Below are 17090 nucleotides of genomic sequence, written 5' to 3' on the forward strand. Positions count from 1 at the left end.
CTGCTTTCAATCATGACGCACGGATTAGAACTCAGGTTAAAGATTAACAATGCCAAACAAGAGCGACAGACAAGGCGGGTTCCTCGGCTGTCAGGCAATGTAGGTTTGCTCACGTCACGCCCACTACTAGTTAGAACGCTCCTGATGAATGGAATGGATTTGATTGGATCCGCTTGGCTTGGATGCGACCATGGAGTGGAAGAAAACGTACGATAAGATAAGCCGATTGCGAACAGCAAGTGCACCGAAGATGTAGCAGAAACCAGATTAGTCTGGAGGAGACTGACTTGAGGGGAAGCGGTATCCTTGGATATTAGTTAACGTTATGCGAGGAACAGGTTGGCTGCTGGCGCTGGCAAGTATACCTAGCTTGGTTCAGAGTCATAATAGAGACATTAAAAACATCTTCTTTTCCCCCATCCAAGTGAATTCCCTGATCAACGGGCTTTGAAATAAACGCCTCTCAAGTTGAGTGCAAAGGGAGTGTGATGACCGCAAAGCATTGGCATAAAAAGCAGAAATGGCGAGATATCCCAAGGCTATTAGCAGTTGATAGCGTCTCAAGGACTCCGGCTAGATCAGGACCAAGCCGAAGCCCAAGCTCCGTCTGCCTCACAGGCGACTCAAGATAAGGACAACAAAGCCGGGCGACGAATAACAATTAGTGCATACATTTGGCAGAAGAAAAAAGTACACAAAGAAGAGAGTAGAGAAAAGCAGGAGTCCGCGCAATAATCACAGCCAAGTGCTGCATATTTATAGGCGCAATCAACTTTATTGCGCTGGCAGCGACTCCAGATAGCTCAACAAAGGACTGCGACTACCTTCTTCATACTAATTAACTTAATTGCGGCTCCACTCCGCGCTCGAAGTAATTGCCACTCAAAAGTTCAATGCGTTTACGGCCCAATCTGGCTGGCAACCGGTTTTCCCCAAAGGATTGATGCTTCTTCAAAACAATATTTGGATTGCTGCCGAAGGAATAAACATCCTGGAGCAGGATCGCAATGGGAATACTCCGATTTAATGTATCGACCTTTTCTTGTGTTTGAAATTATCAAATGCGGATTAACGAGGAATCATTGCGGGTCCACTCCTGGCAGAATATTTCAATTTCAATTTCAGCATTCAGGTTCGTTTCTTTTCGGCTGAGCACTGTGTGTGTTTCCAACGCATTCCATTCCAGAAGACGAAGTGGTCCTAGTCGGCAGTTCCGTGGTGAACTTCAATTATCTTTATTGGAGCAACTATTGCATGCATTTTCATTCCCTTTCTCATTTCCAGACATCCCTTGCACTTCAGTTTTGGTTTTAGGCATGGGACGCCGCCTAGTTTTTCACTCACAGTCCGTGCGCCCCCACCCCACCTCCTTCCTTCCCCAAGAGGCGAGACCCCCCCCCCCCTCTATTTATTTCCATCCCCATCTAATTTTTCTCGCTTTTCACTTCATCTTCTTCTTGTGGCGCTTGCCGCCTATTTGCGCCGTAAATTGTTTGCATACAATACGGCGAAAGCGGAGGGGCATGGAGCAGGGGCCTAGTTGAAAGGCCCAGCCATTTGTTTTGGGTCTTAACTTTTGGTGCGGCTTATTTGTGCGGCCAGATTAAGTTTCAAATTGATGTGCGTTTTGAGTGGGCCAGGCAACGGAAACGGAAATGGGGGTCATAGTTTTCCGGCGCTGATGAGATGGAACTCCGGGCCAGTAAGCCGCATTGATGGCCAAACTTTAATTTGATCATTCCTTTCTTTGCCTTCACTCCATTTCCAGCTGAAGCCGATAAGCTAGCTTTTATGGCTCAAAATCTCGGCAGTTGCACGCGGAAATGGGGCAGCTAATCTGAGGTGATTGGTGGACCTTCCAAGGCTCTGGAGATGAAAACAGTGTGCGCGAGTTTGCAGTAATAACATGAAATCGTCAGTTAAATGCGACCTTTCCAAGCAGCAGAAAATATATCCCATCAAATGAGGAATTCATTATTTGGACATGCAGCTAAAAATGGAGCACTCAAACAGAAGGACTTGTCGTCCTTGACCAAGGGATTCACCTGTGACCTCTGATCTGTCGGCGTTTCCTAGTACAAGGCAGATTTTCGAGGAAACGGAACTGGAAACAAAGACTATTTTCCATTCTCTGCGCAAACACCGAGGTCTCGCGGCTGGAAAAAGCAAGAAGAACTTTCGCATAAAATTTCCATATCAGCAATTTTATTTGCAACAATTTGGCACCACTTTTGTATGGCGGCGAGCGGAGCGGGTGGCGCAGCTTTGGCTGGCGGTGACGTATCAATTTCCGCTTGATTGCATTTAAAAAGAAATAGTCGGAGGAAGGTGGGGGGTGAAGCGCGGCAAAAGTTTTCCTTTTCTTTTCCATTGCAGCGCGCTCCCTTCGTCCGTTTTTGGTTGTTTGCGCAAATTAAGTTTTTGGGCTGCAAATACGATTTTTGCGGCAAACGAAAATCGAAAATAAAGTTAAAAATTTTACGTTTTACTTGGGTGTATCTGGCCTTCATGCTTTTACCCCGCGTGTCGGTCTACAAAAGTTTGTGGCTGCGGGAAACTTTGGCGAGTGTAAAAGTTTACAATTTCTGCACACAGTTCGCTTGCTTGCCAGCGTCCAAGTTTAAAGGTTAATGATACCACAAAATAAGTTAAGAACCCCACACGCAAGCGAAGGAAGCGGGTCTTCCCGGTGTTACAACGAAATTACGCCCCTGATTGGATTTGTGCAGTGATGCGGCCACGTTTGCTGTGTTTGCTACGTGCTGCAATCGAGGACAAATTGCCAGTGTGACCAGGCGAGGGCAATTGTTGCAGTGAAATTGCAACACATAGTGTGACCTTAGTCAAAATATTGTTAAATGCATGCCGAATTTGGTGTAGTTCCAAATGTGCTAAGTGAGTACAGAAAATTCTTTGCTCAAGCTAAGTTTGCTGGAAATCGTAATCACATTTTAATAGCTCTCGCCAAAATAAAAGCACTCGTCGTAGGGATCAAAGTCCAGACTCATTTGCGAGACAAATGGCGATGGATTCATCTGAGTGCTCCCATTGTGTTCGATGGGCTGTTTACATGAGGACTCTTCCAAAGAGGAGAAGCTGTGCGGCCGACTTATTTCGAGGTTCGAAATAGCCGGTGCAGGACAGGACTCGGCTTCACTAAAGGTACAACAGGCTCGAAGTGCTGTCAGCATCAATCCCATTTTCAAGTTTGGCACCCGTTCGCCTTCGACTTTTCCAGATTCTGTTTCTTAGTTGAACTTCTTATGTTGCCGCAAGGGACCAGTTTTTAACCAAAACTGTCAACGAGTAATTACTAATTGCCTACATTTTAGCTTCGAGGCGCCTCTGCGATCTCGGCCGTTGCAAATATCGGTTGTGACAGTTGTTTTGGCTTATGCCAAGATAAGAAGTTCCCTGAAACATTCTCATGGAATGGTTTGCTATCTTGTTAACAAAATGATTCGTTCGTATGCATTTAAACCAGTCCATTCCTTGTTTAAGATTACCGATATTTGGGTCGATTTATATGTAAGTAAATGTGTGCTTACCAACGGAGTACTTATGGAGTTTTCAGTCCTTTGTTCTGGTGCTGGTAACAAATGGCGAACGAACAGAAGCCAGTGAGGACGCTCTTCCATTCTAATACCTTTTCACTAATAACCACCCAGCACCTCCGGCAAACCCATGTTCCACACAAGACGATGTCTCCCTATGGTTATGTTCCTCCCCTGGATTCTTCCTCTTGTTTATTGTTAGCTTAGTGAACATTTAATTGTTGTTTACATTTGTCTTTTGGTTTATTTTGCAGCACTTTGTAGTCCCTCCCTTCCAGCCTCCTCTTGTGCACTACGTGTTTCTTAATAACAGTTTTATATAAGCAGGAAAACTGCGAGGAAATGATGGGGCGAAATTTACATTTTAATTTCTTTTAATTAAAAAAACAGCGAACAAAATATTAAAAATAAAGCACATTAAAATGCTTCGTCCTTCGTTCCTTTCATTCTTATTATTCCTCTTGTGCTTCGCTTAATTTCGTTTTCTTGGCATTGGAATCTGATGGGATCCGGTGACAGCTGTCAATATACTTTAAGCACTTGGATGAGAACCACACAAAAATGAAAGCCTGAGCGGTACATAAAAGAGAATTTGCGAGGTGAAAGGTAGGTGAAGTTTCCACGGGAAAGGTGACAAGGTTGGTGGCCATGTGGATGAAGCGTTGGAGGGTATTGGATGCTGCATTTTTGGGAGTACAGGGCTCTGTTCTTTGCCTTACGAGACCAACGGGAAATCCATCACAAATGCCTCAAGAAATATAAAGTATGTATTTTATAGAGAAACGTTTAGAGGCTTATTAATTTCAAATGTTATACCTTCAGTAGATAAAACCCAGTTCTGAGTACCATTTCCCAAACATCCGGGCAATGTGACGGTGAGTCCTTTCATGTGTTAGCTGCTGATGCATTGGTCAAAACACGAGAGCACAAACAACTTGCGGATGCAGTTGGGACCCCAAAACAAATCGCTTTTGAAAGCTGGACAGGCGGAAGAGGAAGTGCTTCATCACACGGTGCTGTAGCCTCCCTCCCTGCTCTTCGTTCCGTTTCGTTCCAATCCTGCTAGATCCTTCGTCCTGCCGCACAATTGTCGCACGTAATTTGCTTTTGGTATCTCAATTTCTAATCTCAAGGCACTCGAGTGTTCGGTTGTCTGAATTCTGGGATGCTAAGGTGGCTGCAACGAATCAATTTCTGAAATATGGCCTGTCAATGAGCTCTGACGTGTGGCAGGCAAAGAGAAAAGGATGTGCAACAGTGTGGCAGGATACTAAGCAAACAAGACACCATTGGACCACAGACTCGGGGCCAAACGGGTCGAAATCATGCCGAGAAAATGGAGGCGAGATGGCTTCGTCAAGGGAACAGGGCAGCCCACTGAACCCACTGCATGCTTTCCAAACGGTTAAATTTTCTCCTGCAATTCTCCATCCTACATTGTAATTTGTGGTGGGTGTATGTATATTCGAGGCCCCGGCCCAGTGTATTTATCTTACATTTTTCAGCACACACATCCATTTATATCTTTCGCTTCAGTGGGGAAACATTTTGCGCAAATTGAAGTATTTACCTTTTGGTCAAGGCAATGCAGTCAGGGTTTTGCCAGGATGCCACGCTGCCACTGCCCATCCCCACTTCTCCATTTCGGCTTCATTTGCTTTATGTAAATTTGTGCCCCCACTCTGGACCGCGGCAAGCTTTCAGTGTTATTTCCCAATGCTTCTACAGACCTCCCCTTTTGGAGCAGGAGCAGGAGCAGCAGAAACAGGAGCTGTAGCTGGAGCTTGAGCCACGTTCCTCACCTGTCAGCCAGTTGCCACCCGGGCGCAGCCATTTGTCTCAGTACCTCCCGCTTCTCGCCCAACAGTGGTCCACTGTTGGCTCAAACAAAACGTTGCGTAAGCGCTTGCCAAAGTTAAACCCGAGCAGCATCTATCCCCATCCAACCCTGTTGCAACCCGTGGGAGAGCACTAACTGACTATCGCTTACTGGCGCCGCACATGTCTGCACGTTCATTTCTTCTACGCTTTTTGTGTTTCAACCGTTTTTTCTCGGGTTTTCGCTGCTTTTTCCACCGCTGCAAATTGCATTGAGCTGAAGCATTTTTCCGACAACGCCAGTTCCCCAGCCTCATCAGCAAGGCACCCGGCCCCCACCCCGAACTAAAAGACCCATTCCGAAAACTCCAAACCCTGCCATCAGCATCCATTTGTTTCTTGGATTCCGGCGTGTAACGTTTCATTTTCAATTTTCGTGGCATTTGGCTTTGTTTGTTTTGGGTTCCTTTCGGTCTGCCAGGGGCGGAAGATTTCAGGTGCGGTTGTGGCATCCTTTAATCAGGAACACAGGAAACTGAGTTTCTTTTAAAACTAGTAGAGATTTTGCGTACCAGTGTGGCATACCTACTATTTGCAAATTGGGCAGTGTGACCATGCCATGCATCCGTATGGAACTGTTTAAAAGGCCTGCGGAGGCGACTTCAACTGCACTGATTTCCGATTTTCCGCTGAGCTCACTCCCACCCTATTACCAAAAAGTCTAAAACAACTTCTTTATTAAGTCATTTCATCGTTAGCCAAAAAGAGAAGAAGGAAAGCAAAACCAAGGGAATGAACAGAGGGAGGCAGCCCAAAAGCGGCTGGAAATATAATCATAATAAAAGTGAAATTAAATAAAATGAAAAGTCATGAAAAACATTTGCACTTGTTCAAAAAGTAAGCACAACAGAATTGCTCGTTGGGTGGCCATGGGGCACAGTGGGCGTGGTGCTGTCCATTAGCTGCTCTGGAGTGAGCGAGACGGGAAGCGGGCTCTGTCATTAAATATTTACTCGGTGCTCCCTTTTACTTAGGCAAAGGCTCTGCGCTTCCATCGCATTCCATTAGCAAACTTCGCCGTAGTCCCACTGTAAGCGGTATATGTATGTACACGAGTACGAATAACCGCTTCTGGGCACCAGCCAGATAAACATAACCGTTCCGTTTTATGAGCAACAATCATTGCTTTTGATTGCCATTCTGATGGCCTCAGCTTCAGCTTCAGCATCGCCTTCACCTTCAGCTTCTAGGACTGGTTGCGGTTCGGGGCCTGCCTGAAGATTAGCGCAACAATCTTCCGCACTACGTATGTATGTAGTGTTTAATATGTATGACAATCCAAGGGGCACTTTACCTGCTTCAAAACAGTTTGATGCATTGCGTAATCGCCGAACGTAAAGAGCGGTGTCCAGAAATGCTGAATAAGGACTTCAGGAAAATGAGGTTGAAAAATTGACGAGATTGATGAAAGCCAACTATCAGGCGACATCTTCAGCGGGCAAAGTGAGGGGAAGGTGGCGGTTGTGCCGACTTTAATGAAATTTCCTGCACATTAAGCTGAAACTTCCGCGAGAAACGCGATGCGCAGCGCAAGAAGCCAGCAAAAGGACGCAGAGAAGCGAGGGACAAAACAAAAGCGGAAGCGAACGCCGACCATTCCATTCCAGGACTCCAAAAAAGGGCGAAATGAAGGGACTCTGCTGCGTTGGCTTCCTTTTTAATTTCCGTTTGCATGCGTTTGCCCCAAGGCGAAGGAGTGGGGGATGGAGTGCCCACACCTATGCAGTACACACCTGTCTGGAGGCAGGAACTCCAAGCTGATGCTGCAAATTAGTGCCCGCTTCGGCGGCTCCTGCTGATGATCAGCATAAAATTATCGACACAAAAGCAAAATTTGTGTAATAAAAATTTTAATTAAGCGTATTCCTCGCTTTTTTCGGCCGCTCTGATGACAGGACAGGCGCTCCGGCACACGAAGTATCCGCCACTCTATTGCCATCAGCTCTGGACATGGACACGGGTACGGATCCCGGCTATCATTGTTGGAAATTTATGCAAATCGCTTTTTGTTCGACGTCACCTCCCGCCACTGAATTAAAATTGAAGTGTTTCCAACTGCAGAAACACTGGCGAGCACGCACCACTCACGGGCAGATGCACTGAGAGAAATGTTCAAGTGGTAGCAGGAAGGACTTGATGTTAATACATTCTGCGGCATTTAGAACTTTCGAAACTGTCTAATTAAATAAGTGAAGTGAAGTAGTTTTATCTTAGCAACATGCACATCTTCTTTTTCCTCAGTGATAAACCCGGCGGAGAGACGAAGCGAAATTGACAGAGGCAGGCAAACGATTAACGCTTTTAATGAGTACTAAGCTCGCCTACGCAATTATGAGATACCAACCCCCGGCGACGGCAGTGGGCGTGCCAAGACGCCACCATCTGACCAGGGGGCGTGGCTGGCAGTGCGCGTGATTGCCGGCGGTGAATAAAGCGACGATTTCCATAAAATGGCAACAGATAAATCCAGCAAAGGCACACACAAGACGAGGGGAAACGGGCATCTTTCGGCCATTTTTCTACCTTTGTTTCTCATTTTGGCCATAAAAAAATGTTTTAAAGACCGAGTCTCTTTGCCAATTTTTGGCGCTGCTTGCGTCCCAAGTCACTTGACGGTGCAGCCGTCTTCCTGCCGAATCTGGTTCTTCTCGAATTCGCCGATGCAGATTACATTTCATTTCCACTTGGATTTTCAAGGTGCCCAAATTCGTAGACGGAAAGCTGGAAAGCTGGAAATCTGGAAAGCTAAAAGGAAATCAGGGAACGGATTCGGAGTGCTGCTACTATGTGTCCTTCGAACAGACTTGCGGACAGCCGCAGTTGCTTCGCCTTCGTTGACTATTCAAAATTCAATGAAATGCATTTTTCTTCTTGAAAGGAGCGGAGGACTGCTGGAGGGGCGGCTGGGTGCCGAGCTCACAATAGCCGATCAGGCAAATTTGATTTGCCCTCCATGCCCCACCCTCCCAGCCATTGTTGTGGCCATAAAAAGAAATAGTTATTAGGGCGACCTGTCCGTGCGCAGGGAGCAGGGAGCAGGGGCTGAAGCACCCTCCTTAGGAAGATTATTATTATTATTGCTATTACTACTATTACAGCCAGTGTGCAGCTCTTTCTGCTGGCACTGTATAACATTTATTGTTATTTTCATGCACTTCCTTTGTTTCCCTTTCTGGCAACTGCAGCAGTGTGGAGAAGTTGACGTAGTCGAATCTACAGATTCTTTGACCGAAACAGTTCTCATCCCAGCAGATACCTTTTGTAAAATGCAAGATTTAGTTAATCCTGTATTCTTTTTTGCCGCTTTAATCTTACTATTACTTGAACTCCATATCCACAGACCTATTTCTACTTCATTCCTAGATTTCCCCTATCCCCCCGGTGTTGTCATTCTTCCGCCTCGATTGTTTTGCTTTAGACCTCGGAGTCCTTGCCGTTGTGTAGCTAAATTAGCTAAATTGCTTATGGCAAACTCACGTAGCGAATGCTGTCATGACCCCACCACCCACAAACGCGAAAAAGTGAGGAGGGTTGGTGGCCGTGGGCGGAGTGAACTCCATTTCAGCTTCTGCCTCGGTTGAGGCTGCGTCTTTCATGGTGTGGACGCCGAAAAAATGAATATCTGCACTCAACCCTTTAAATAATTTCACAATGCCCTCATTCGACTTGTCTCTTTAAGCACACGCCACCGAATGCCTCGTCTCGCCTATTCCTCTTTTCTTATGCTCTCTGAAGTGTGTATGTGTTTGTGAGTGAGCTAGGTATACATTCTTATCTCTTAATGCTAGCTTATAAGTAAGAGCGAGATAACAATAATTTTCTTATTCCTAACGGGGATATGATCTGCCACTATGGGCTTCATACCTAAGACTATGCTACTACATGGTACAGTGGGCCTTATGAGTGTTCATCCTACCACAATGGGTATATTGGATTTTTAGCTGGCTTTTGTAATTGTTAATCACAGAAAGTTTAACATCCCCCGCCCACCATCTGCTGTTTTGTTTTTGCACCCGCGTTGCTCCAAATGCCGCTGTGCGGTTTTTGTTTTCATGGTCGATTTGCTTGTGGCTTCTAACGGCGATGAGTTGGGTAGCAAATAACTTGCACTGCTTTTGCCACCCCCCCATCATCATCGTTTCGCTGCCCCAACTGCTTTTTGCGTACGTGCAGGTGAACGCATAATTAGGAAAATTCCTTTGTTGTTCGGATTGGGGGCTGCAAAATCCGACGGGAAAGGGCGGCCACGTTCACTGGAGATAAATCGCCGTATTTGCACTCCAAATCGTATTAAAATATCCTGACCTAAACTTTTTTTTTCGCAATGCATGGACAAACAAGTTTTCGCTGATCGAGTCTAAGTCTTGCAGCGAAAACCTCATTTGTTTACACTCCCATTGAATCAAAGCGAACATTTAATATCGGCGAAAGCCCTGTTTCCAATCAACAGAATCCAATACCATTCGTCTCACATTTCCGAGGACTTGCGGACCAACATACCAAAAAGATCCCCAGGACCCACCTGAAACACAAAATGGCAGAATAGCAGACGGGCAAAGGCAGGAAAATCAATGTGTATCTTTGTGGGCTGCTGAAACGGTTAACAAGTCGTATGAGTAATTTTACGAGGGCCGAAAAGAAACTTTTTATGCCGAGCCCCAAAGATATCCTCCAAATACCAAATGTGCGCCGCACACACAGCATTTTTATTTGCGCACGCATAAAATGCCATTTCTAATTTACGATCTTCGATGGGATGGGACGGGTCGGGACTTTCCCGGGCTGTTTATGATGAATTTTCGTTATTTTCCCTTGCTTTCTTGTTATGGTTCTTTGTTTGCTGTGTTGCTGTGTTGCTGACTGCAGCCCCGCACCCCACTCAATTTACTCCACTTTCGATTTGCACTGCACACCAAAAATTATGCAATAAAAGCCGTGGGCGAAGGAGCCGGAAAAGCCATAGATAAGAAAGCTACGAAAGATTTCCCTCTAATTAGATGAACATAAAAGCACCAGATGTAGATTCGCTCTTTGGAAAGCAGGAACAAAATTAATGACGTGGAAATTGGGCAAACACGCATCGAATGTCTGTTGTTTTTTGTTTTTGTGTGTATTCACGGATACTTAATTCCTTTTCCTTTGGTTAATTGGATAGCTTTTGGTGTCTGTGAAAATGTTTTGATGGCAACGAAAGAAGGAACTAGCATAACTTCTGCACTAACAGTAGAATACAATATAATTTAACGGTGAAGAAAACATTTACTCCAAATCATTATTAAATTTTTTTGCCACCTACACACCACTTTATTCCCTGTGCGCAAACAGTCCGCAAAATGTCTGTTTGCATTTCATTAAATCAATTTAATGAACCCAAAACACAGAATTTTTCACGCTTCAATATGCCGAAAATTTGTCAATTGAGCCCACCCTCGATTTCCCCACTCTCCGCCTCCACCAATTCCATCTAAATTTCAAGCAGCATATTTTTAAGGGAGAACGTGGTCAGTGGGGAGGTGAATGGGGTTGGGGCTGTGCGCATGATGCATACATAAATCAATTTCAATTAACGTTAATTAAATACGCATCAAGTGGGCATGACCACAAAGCAAAATACAGGGGCGGCGGCCAAAAAGGGGGTGGATTCTTGTTGTCAGGGTGCTTACCAAAAAAAAAGGGGGGGGGGGAGGGCTGGTGGGTGGTAAGTGGGTAGCAGGCCGCACAAAAAAGGAGATTGAAGCGGCGATTGAGAATCGCAGATTGGCATAGAAACCGAAAAGCCCTGCAAAGTATGCTCTGCAAATTGAAAATGAAAATGGAACAGCGTGAGTGGGCAGGGGTGGCTATCTGTCTATCTGGCTATCTGTCTATCTGGCTATCTGGCTATCTGGCTATCTGTCTATCTGGCCATCCACCCACCACCCACTATTGCACGCGTCTATTTTGTGGTTATGCGCTTGGCTTGTCACGAACCATGAAACCAGAGCCAACTACATACGAAACAAGCCAAAAATTTGGCAACATAAAAAAGGGGGTAGGAAGGAGATTATGGAACAAGCAGATACCCTGTTCATAAGAAATTCTAGGATTGCAAAGCAATAGCTTGTGTAGACCGGGTCTTGCTTTCTTCGCTATTACGAATTTGCTCCCACCATCTATTCCCGTTTCAAGCTGGGCAAACTCTTTCCGAGCTTCGGGAAAAGATCACGTTTTTTCGTTCATCTCAAGTGGGAAGAAGTCCCAGCTCCATAAGCTCCCCAAACACACGCACACACATACGCAGATAAACAAACACTGCAAATGGGAACTTCGGAATATGCAGTTCTGAAACCGCAATGATGGGACTGACCGTGTGAGAAGGACGAGCCCAAATGCACAGTCCTAGAAACCCAGGACAATGGAAACGAAACTCCCACCACAACAGACACATCACTTTTAGCGTTACACGGGTAACAATGCCAGTCAGTGACTCCACACCCCCCTCCCCCCACCCAGCTTTTTTTCTCCTGCTTTATTTTCCCATTTTAGCCCTATTCTGCGTTTTTCGGTTATGGGCCTGCAAATGACATTGATATTTTTCCAGTTTGCCATATTCGCGAATTCGGGGAAATGGAAAAGTGAGTAGACTAAACATTTAGATTGCAAATGCTGTACCCTTAATATTCGAGATTCGCAACTTTTTTCACCGGATTTTCTGTAAATTACATTTATTTGGCTTAACTCTAGAAAAACATGTGTATCGCTTCACTTAGAATGAAGTGAATGAAACAGGAAATCCGCAGTGACTTGTGTGACATCATGGCAACTGCTTTCCCTTTCGGGACTTTCACCAATTTCACCACTTACCCCGCATCCCGTAGGATGTTATCGCCGTACAAATACTTTGCCCGCGTAAATCATTCATAAAAGTATAAATGTAAAGCAATGTAAAGGGCTTGTTCTTTTCGGCTTTTGTATTCAGTTTCAACTTTCGTATAATTACAAAACTCATTAGTGCAGAAACTTTTTGGTCGTCGACCCTTGGAAAGTATGCACTGCTAATTGAAATTGAAGTTGTTAAAGACGGAGTGGGCTGGTCGCAGCATTTTTGCAAAGTCGTAAACTCGGTTAAGCTAGCAGCCCCAGCAGACCCTGGAAAACTCAACCTCTCATCTGTGGAGCTGGCCGTATATAGAAGGTTCCCTGGACTTCTGGAGACCGTAGAACATGCTTTCTTTGGGCAGATGTTGGTCTTTTAACCCAAGCGCAGTGCCATGAGGATCAGCCAATTTTTGTCTAGGTGCAGACCATGGGGTGTCCCATCGCGGGGTCTCCGCTTACCACATCCCTTCGAAGAAGTTCAGCATCCGTGCAAATGAACACCTTCAGGCGGACCAGCTGCTGGATGGCTTATGGCATTGTGCTGGCATTGCCATCGAAGATGTGCTCGAAGACGTCCGCGTCACACGTCCATCCCTTGTTTCACAGCCACCATCATCGGCTTTGATGTTTGTGTCGCATGGCTCACTCTTTAAATTCAATACGAAACTGGTGTGAAACTCGCGCTCTGCGTCTGATTTGCATTCGCAAATTGGTAATACAATAGGTGGTAGTCGGCTGCCGTTTTTCCCCCTCCAACCGCCGGAACCCGATAGTTCTGATAGCGTCCTGATATATACTGGACAGAGTGCGGGGCATTTGTGAAATTAACATAAGTGAGACCATTTTGCATAATGGGGGTCTCCGAAAAATATTGTTCGGGGGCCGCCAGTCTAGCCCAATTCCAGGGAACACAACTGTACCCCCAACAAACCCGCCGGCTATAAAAGCAGAAAGCTCTGGGTTGCACTGCCTGTGGGAGGCTCTCCTTTCAGCAAAAAGCTGCGGGCGGCACAACATAAATAAAAGGGCACTATCAGGTGGGAACTAAACCATCAGGTGACGGGTAACTTGACCTAGGCCTGGAAATTCTTTCATTGACTGCTGATGAAATCAGCCTGGCACATTTCCGCATCTTCGGCACTTCTAGCCACAGAAATATGTGCTTTCTCTGCCCACTTGCCTGCTGCGGCTGCTCCTCATCGAAGCCTTGCCAAAAGAAAGGAAAGCAGCAGCAGGTGCAGCACCAGCCGGACGTCCTGGCGAACGTGATTTCCCAGGAGTCAGGCTACTTCAACCAGGTGACCACCAGCCAGCAATCGCTACCCAGCATGAGCCCCAGTGCAGTGTCACTGCCTCACCAGATTGACACGTCCAGCACCTTGAGCTCCTTGGCCGGCGAGGTGGATCTGTACGATATGGAAGCTTGGTGGCTCAAAAGGGCCTCCATCGAGGATTACTTATCCATAGTATCTCAAAGGAATTGATTTTCGTATCGATCCACTACATTAATGTACGAATTAGAAAGATGTTCGTTAAGAGCCCTTATATTTAATGAAACAAGAAGACAATCCTTTTCCGCCTCTGCGAGTCGCACGTGGCCCCTTTTGGAGTATGCATTTTTAAAATGAAATTACTCCACGTTTTGCGGGAGCCAGAGGTAAAGCATTCTTGTGGTTAAGACTGTGTAATAAAAATTTGATTAGCTGCTTGTTTAAATTTAATTAAGTTGATTTCGCACACACACTGCACATAGGAAAGTTAATCAAATATTTAGCAGGACCTCTTTGCTGTTTTCCCGTACGAGTGCCGCAGGGTTAAATTCCGTTTGGGCTGGGCGTACATTAACATTTTGGCTAAGCAAACAAACAAATGCCGGAATATTCATGATGATCATTAACACACAGGATACACAGTAGAAGAGCTAGCTTCCAGGATATGTAGTCCAGGAGCAGCATGTGACGCCTGCGAACAAATTTGCACAGCCTTCGGGCGGGATTCGGGTGGGAGTTTAAGGACCCGAATATGTCTGCAGGCTCCATTATGTCCTTGGCAAAGTGCTTCAACCTAAGCCATTAGGGGTAACTTTGCCAAGATGTCATTAAAATAAAAATCGAGAGCGTGTTAAATGATTTACAAAAAGGGCGGTGGAGCGAATGGGGAAAAACAATTTCGTGGCTCTTCCAGTTCATGTCGGTGGTTTAGACTCTTGGCTGCTCCACACCACAAGCCATTTTTGTATTTTATGCTTTTTATGACTTTTCAATAAGTTTTCCCCCAAGACGAGCGGGAAAACTTTTCTGCTCGACCCATTAAAGAAGGCATGTTTAGTATCGATAAGTTGCAGTGTGGAGGAGGCATGTGGTAGAGCTGGTAGGAATTCAAGTTAATGCAAAACAATTTCCATAATAAGATATTCTAACCCCAACGCAGCTGTGCAGTTTTACAAAAGCATCTAGACTCCTATGCCATTTGCACAAAAGCGTGAGCTCGATTACAGAGTTCAGAAATTGAAACAGCAGAATTGCTCAAATGCTCGAGATATGGCATTCGACTCTTTAAGTTGTTGCCTTCTTTCAATTAAGACATTTTCGAAAGAGATATTGAGATGGGTCCGTTCGGTACGGATTGAGCTCAGTTTTCGAGTAATTCCGGGGCATTTGGGATTGGGTTCCTTTCCAGCTAATCGTTGGCCATTAGACGCCAATGACACTTTTATGCCACTTTAATAAACTTCAGAAGCTAACAAGCTTATGAAAGGGGGAAACGACACTTGTACGGCAAAAGTTTTCGCACGTTTCGACAAATGTCTTGAGCTGCAATCGTCCCGTGAGGTTTGTACTTCCCACCAGTTCAACTTCGAATTCGGGAACGCAGGTTGACGGGGGTGAACATGGGGACACACATAGATACACGCGCATACTCGTACATATGAACGGATACTGATATCAACAATCATTCCCCTAGTCCGCAAAACCCCGGGAAGACTTGTAATAACATAAGCAAGTGAAATGCATAAATAAACATTTGAGGGAAACGGAAGTTTTTCGCCGGCCCCAACCCGTTGCCTTTGTGAATTGATACAAATCGTTCAATAATCACGCAATTGCATTTTATTTCCTTCGAGGAACAGCAATTGAGGGGGCGAGCCAGGCAAGTACGAGGAAATGTCCTTGCAACGTCCCCTTGGGGTTAAGCGGGCTCCTCGGTGGGGTAGTTGCGTTTTTGCGTTTCACATTTTATAAATGTCGCATGGTCGCACTGAACCAGATCTGCGCATATCAAAGCAAAGAAGAGCCATAAAGTCAAAAGGAAGAATAGCCAGCTGGGGTAGACAGACAGCAAACTCATGGCTCGCATCTCTCAGAACTGCAAATCATACGAAACCCAGAAATAGCTAATCTAGAGACATTCTGCATGGAGTGACCACCACACCTTATTGAAATAAGGCATTACTAGATGGTTATTGCTCAAAGAACTGGTGCTTTGACAACGCTCTTGCTGTATAGAGATTTAATTTCAGGTGCGACCACGCCCACCCCAACCACCGCCTTCCGAAACAGTGCTACCCGTTTGCAGAGTGTTATTTATCATGTGGCAAATGTTGTAATGCATTTTGTAATCGATACAAAGCAATCACAACGAATTGAAGCCAAAAGCCGGAAGGAGAGAGGGGCAGGGGCGTGCAAGGCACGTGACCAATCAAATGGGCGTGGCAGGGACTGACAGAAAAGGGGATCAATAGGGGATGAAGCGGGATTGTGTGCGTTGGTTTTCTCTTTCTGTTGCTAAATTAATGGAGCGCAGGAGGAAGCAGGGGGCGAACTTAATCTGTAGTGACAGCGCCACGTATCCCCACCCCCTGCCCCTTTAATGCTATCAAACATAACTCAAAACCAATTTACTTGGCTTACATCAGTAAAATGGACAAATTCTAAAACGCACGCAAGTGCGTAGATGAATAGTTCCTTTGAAAGCAACACAATTATCTAGTAATAAAGAGTGCATTTCCTACATGTTTATGGCGCTTTCCCTCAGTTCAACAGTTCAACAACTTAAGTGGGAGCTAACGGTGTAAGTGTTCCTGGTTTTTGACTGATAAGAGTGGCACAAGCCCACATCCGTAAAACAAACCCTGTGCCAATCCCCTTATGCGAGGAATTTTCGCTGGCTCAGCATACATTTGGGGGAAATTCGGGAAACAGGCCAGTGTTTTTAATGTTTTCCGCTGAGTATTCGATTTCCAAGTGGTTTCTGCAACCAATCGGAGGAATAGAATCGAAACGCCTACGGAGCTCGTCCTATTCCAGATATAACGAGGTTATTAATATTATTATGGCCAAAGTTTTGCAACCCCTTTTCGATAACATCGTTTGGTTGGGGCGTCATTAATTCGGGAGCTTAGAAAGTTTTGCGCGCAGGAATTAAAAAATGGGAAACGGATGAGAGGGATAATACGCCAAATCGAATCAGAAAACTTTAATGACTTAATGCGCCAAACTTGTTACACAACTTGACCCCACATTTTCGCCCTTCTTTTCGGCGGGGAAAAGTTGCAACACGTTATTGAACAGAATTCAATTAATTAGCTGCCAATAGTTGAAGCGGTTGTTTCACCCACCACGTTTTTCCCTCCAAGCCGGCTCCTCCAACGTGCATCTGCATCGCCATCAGGACCATTGCCTTCCCCTCCTCCGTCATCATTATTATTTTCGCTGCTGTGTCTAAATAATTGATGGAAAAGTCAAATTGATGTGTGCAGGTTCTGCTGCCCTTTCCACCCCAATTTACTCAATTCTCCAC

General features: G+C 45.4%; 2 protein-coding genes across 12 annotated transcripts in view; one reads left to right on the forward strand and one right to left on the reverse strand.

The window, feature by feature from the left end:
• Nucleotides 1-17090, reverse strand: part of LOC6615908 (uncharacterized protein CG43867) — an 83958-nt gene that overhangs the window by 27375 nt on the left and 39493 nt on the right. The gene's annotated exons all lie outside the window — the stretch shown is intronic.
• LOC6615912 lies at nucleotides 13324-13875 on the forward strand. The gene has a single exon (XM_002040244.2). The coding sequence runs from the start codon at nucleotides 13448-13450 to the stop codon at nucleotides 13772-13774; it is 327 nt and encodes a 108-aa protein (XP_002040280.1). The 5' UTR covers nucleotides 13324-13447; the 3' UTR covers nucleotides 13775-13875.

This window comes from Drosophila sechellia, chromosome X (genome assembly GCF_004382195.2).
Source record: "Drosophila sechellia strain sech25 chromosome X, ASM438219v1, whole genome shotgun sequence".
NCBI lineage: Eukaryota > Metazoa > Arthropoda > Insecta > Diptera > Drosophilidae > Drosophila > Drosophila sechellia.

Coding starts and splice junctions, on each gene's coding strand:
- LOC6615912 (XM_002040244.2), top strand. CDS start 13,448: ATGTGCTTTCTCTGCCCACTTGCCTGCTGCGGCTGCTCCTCATCGAAG.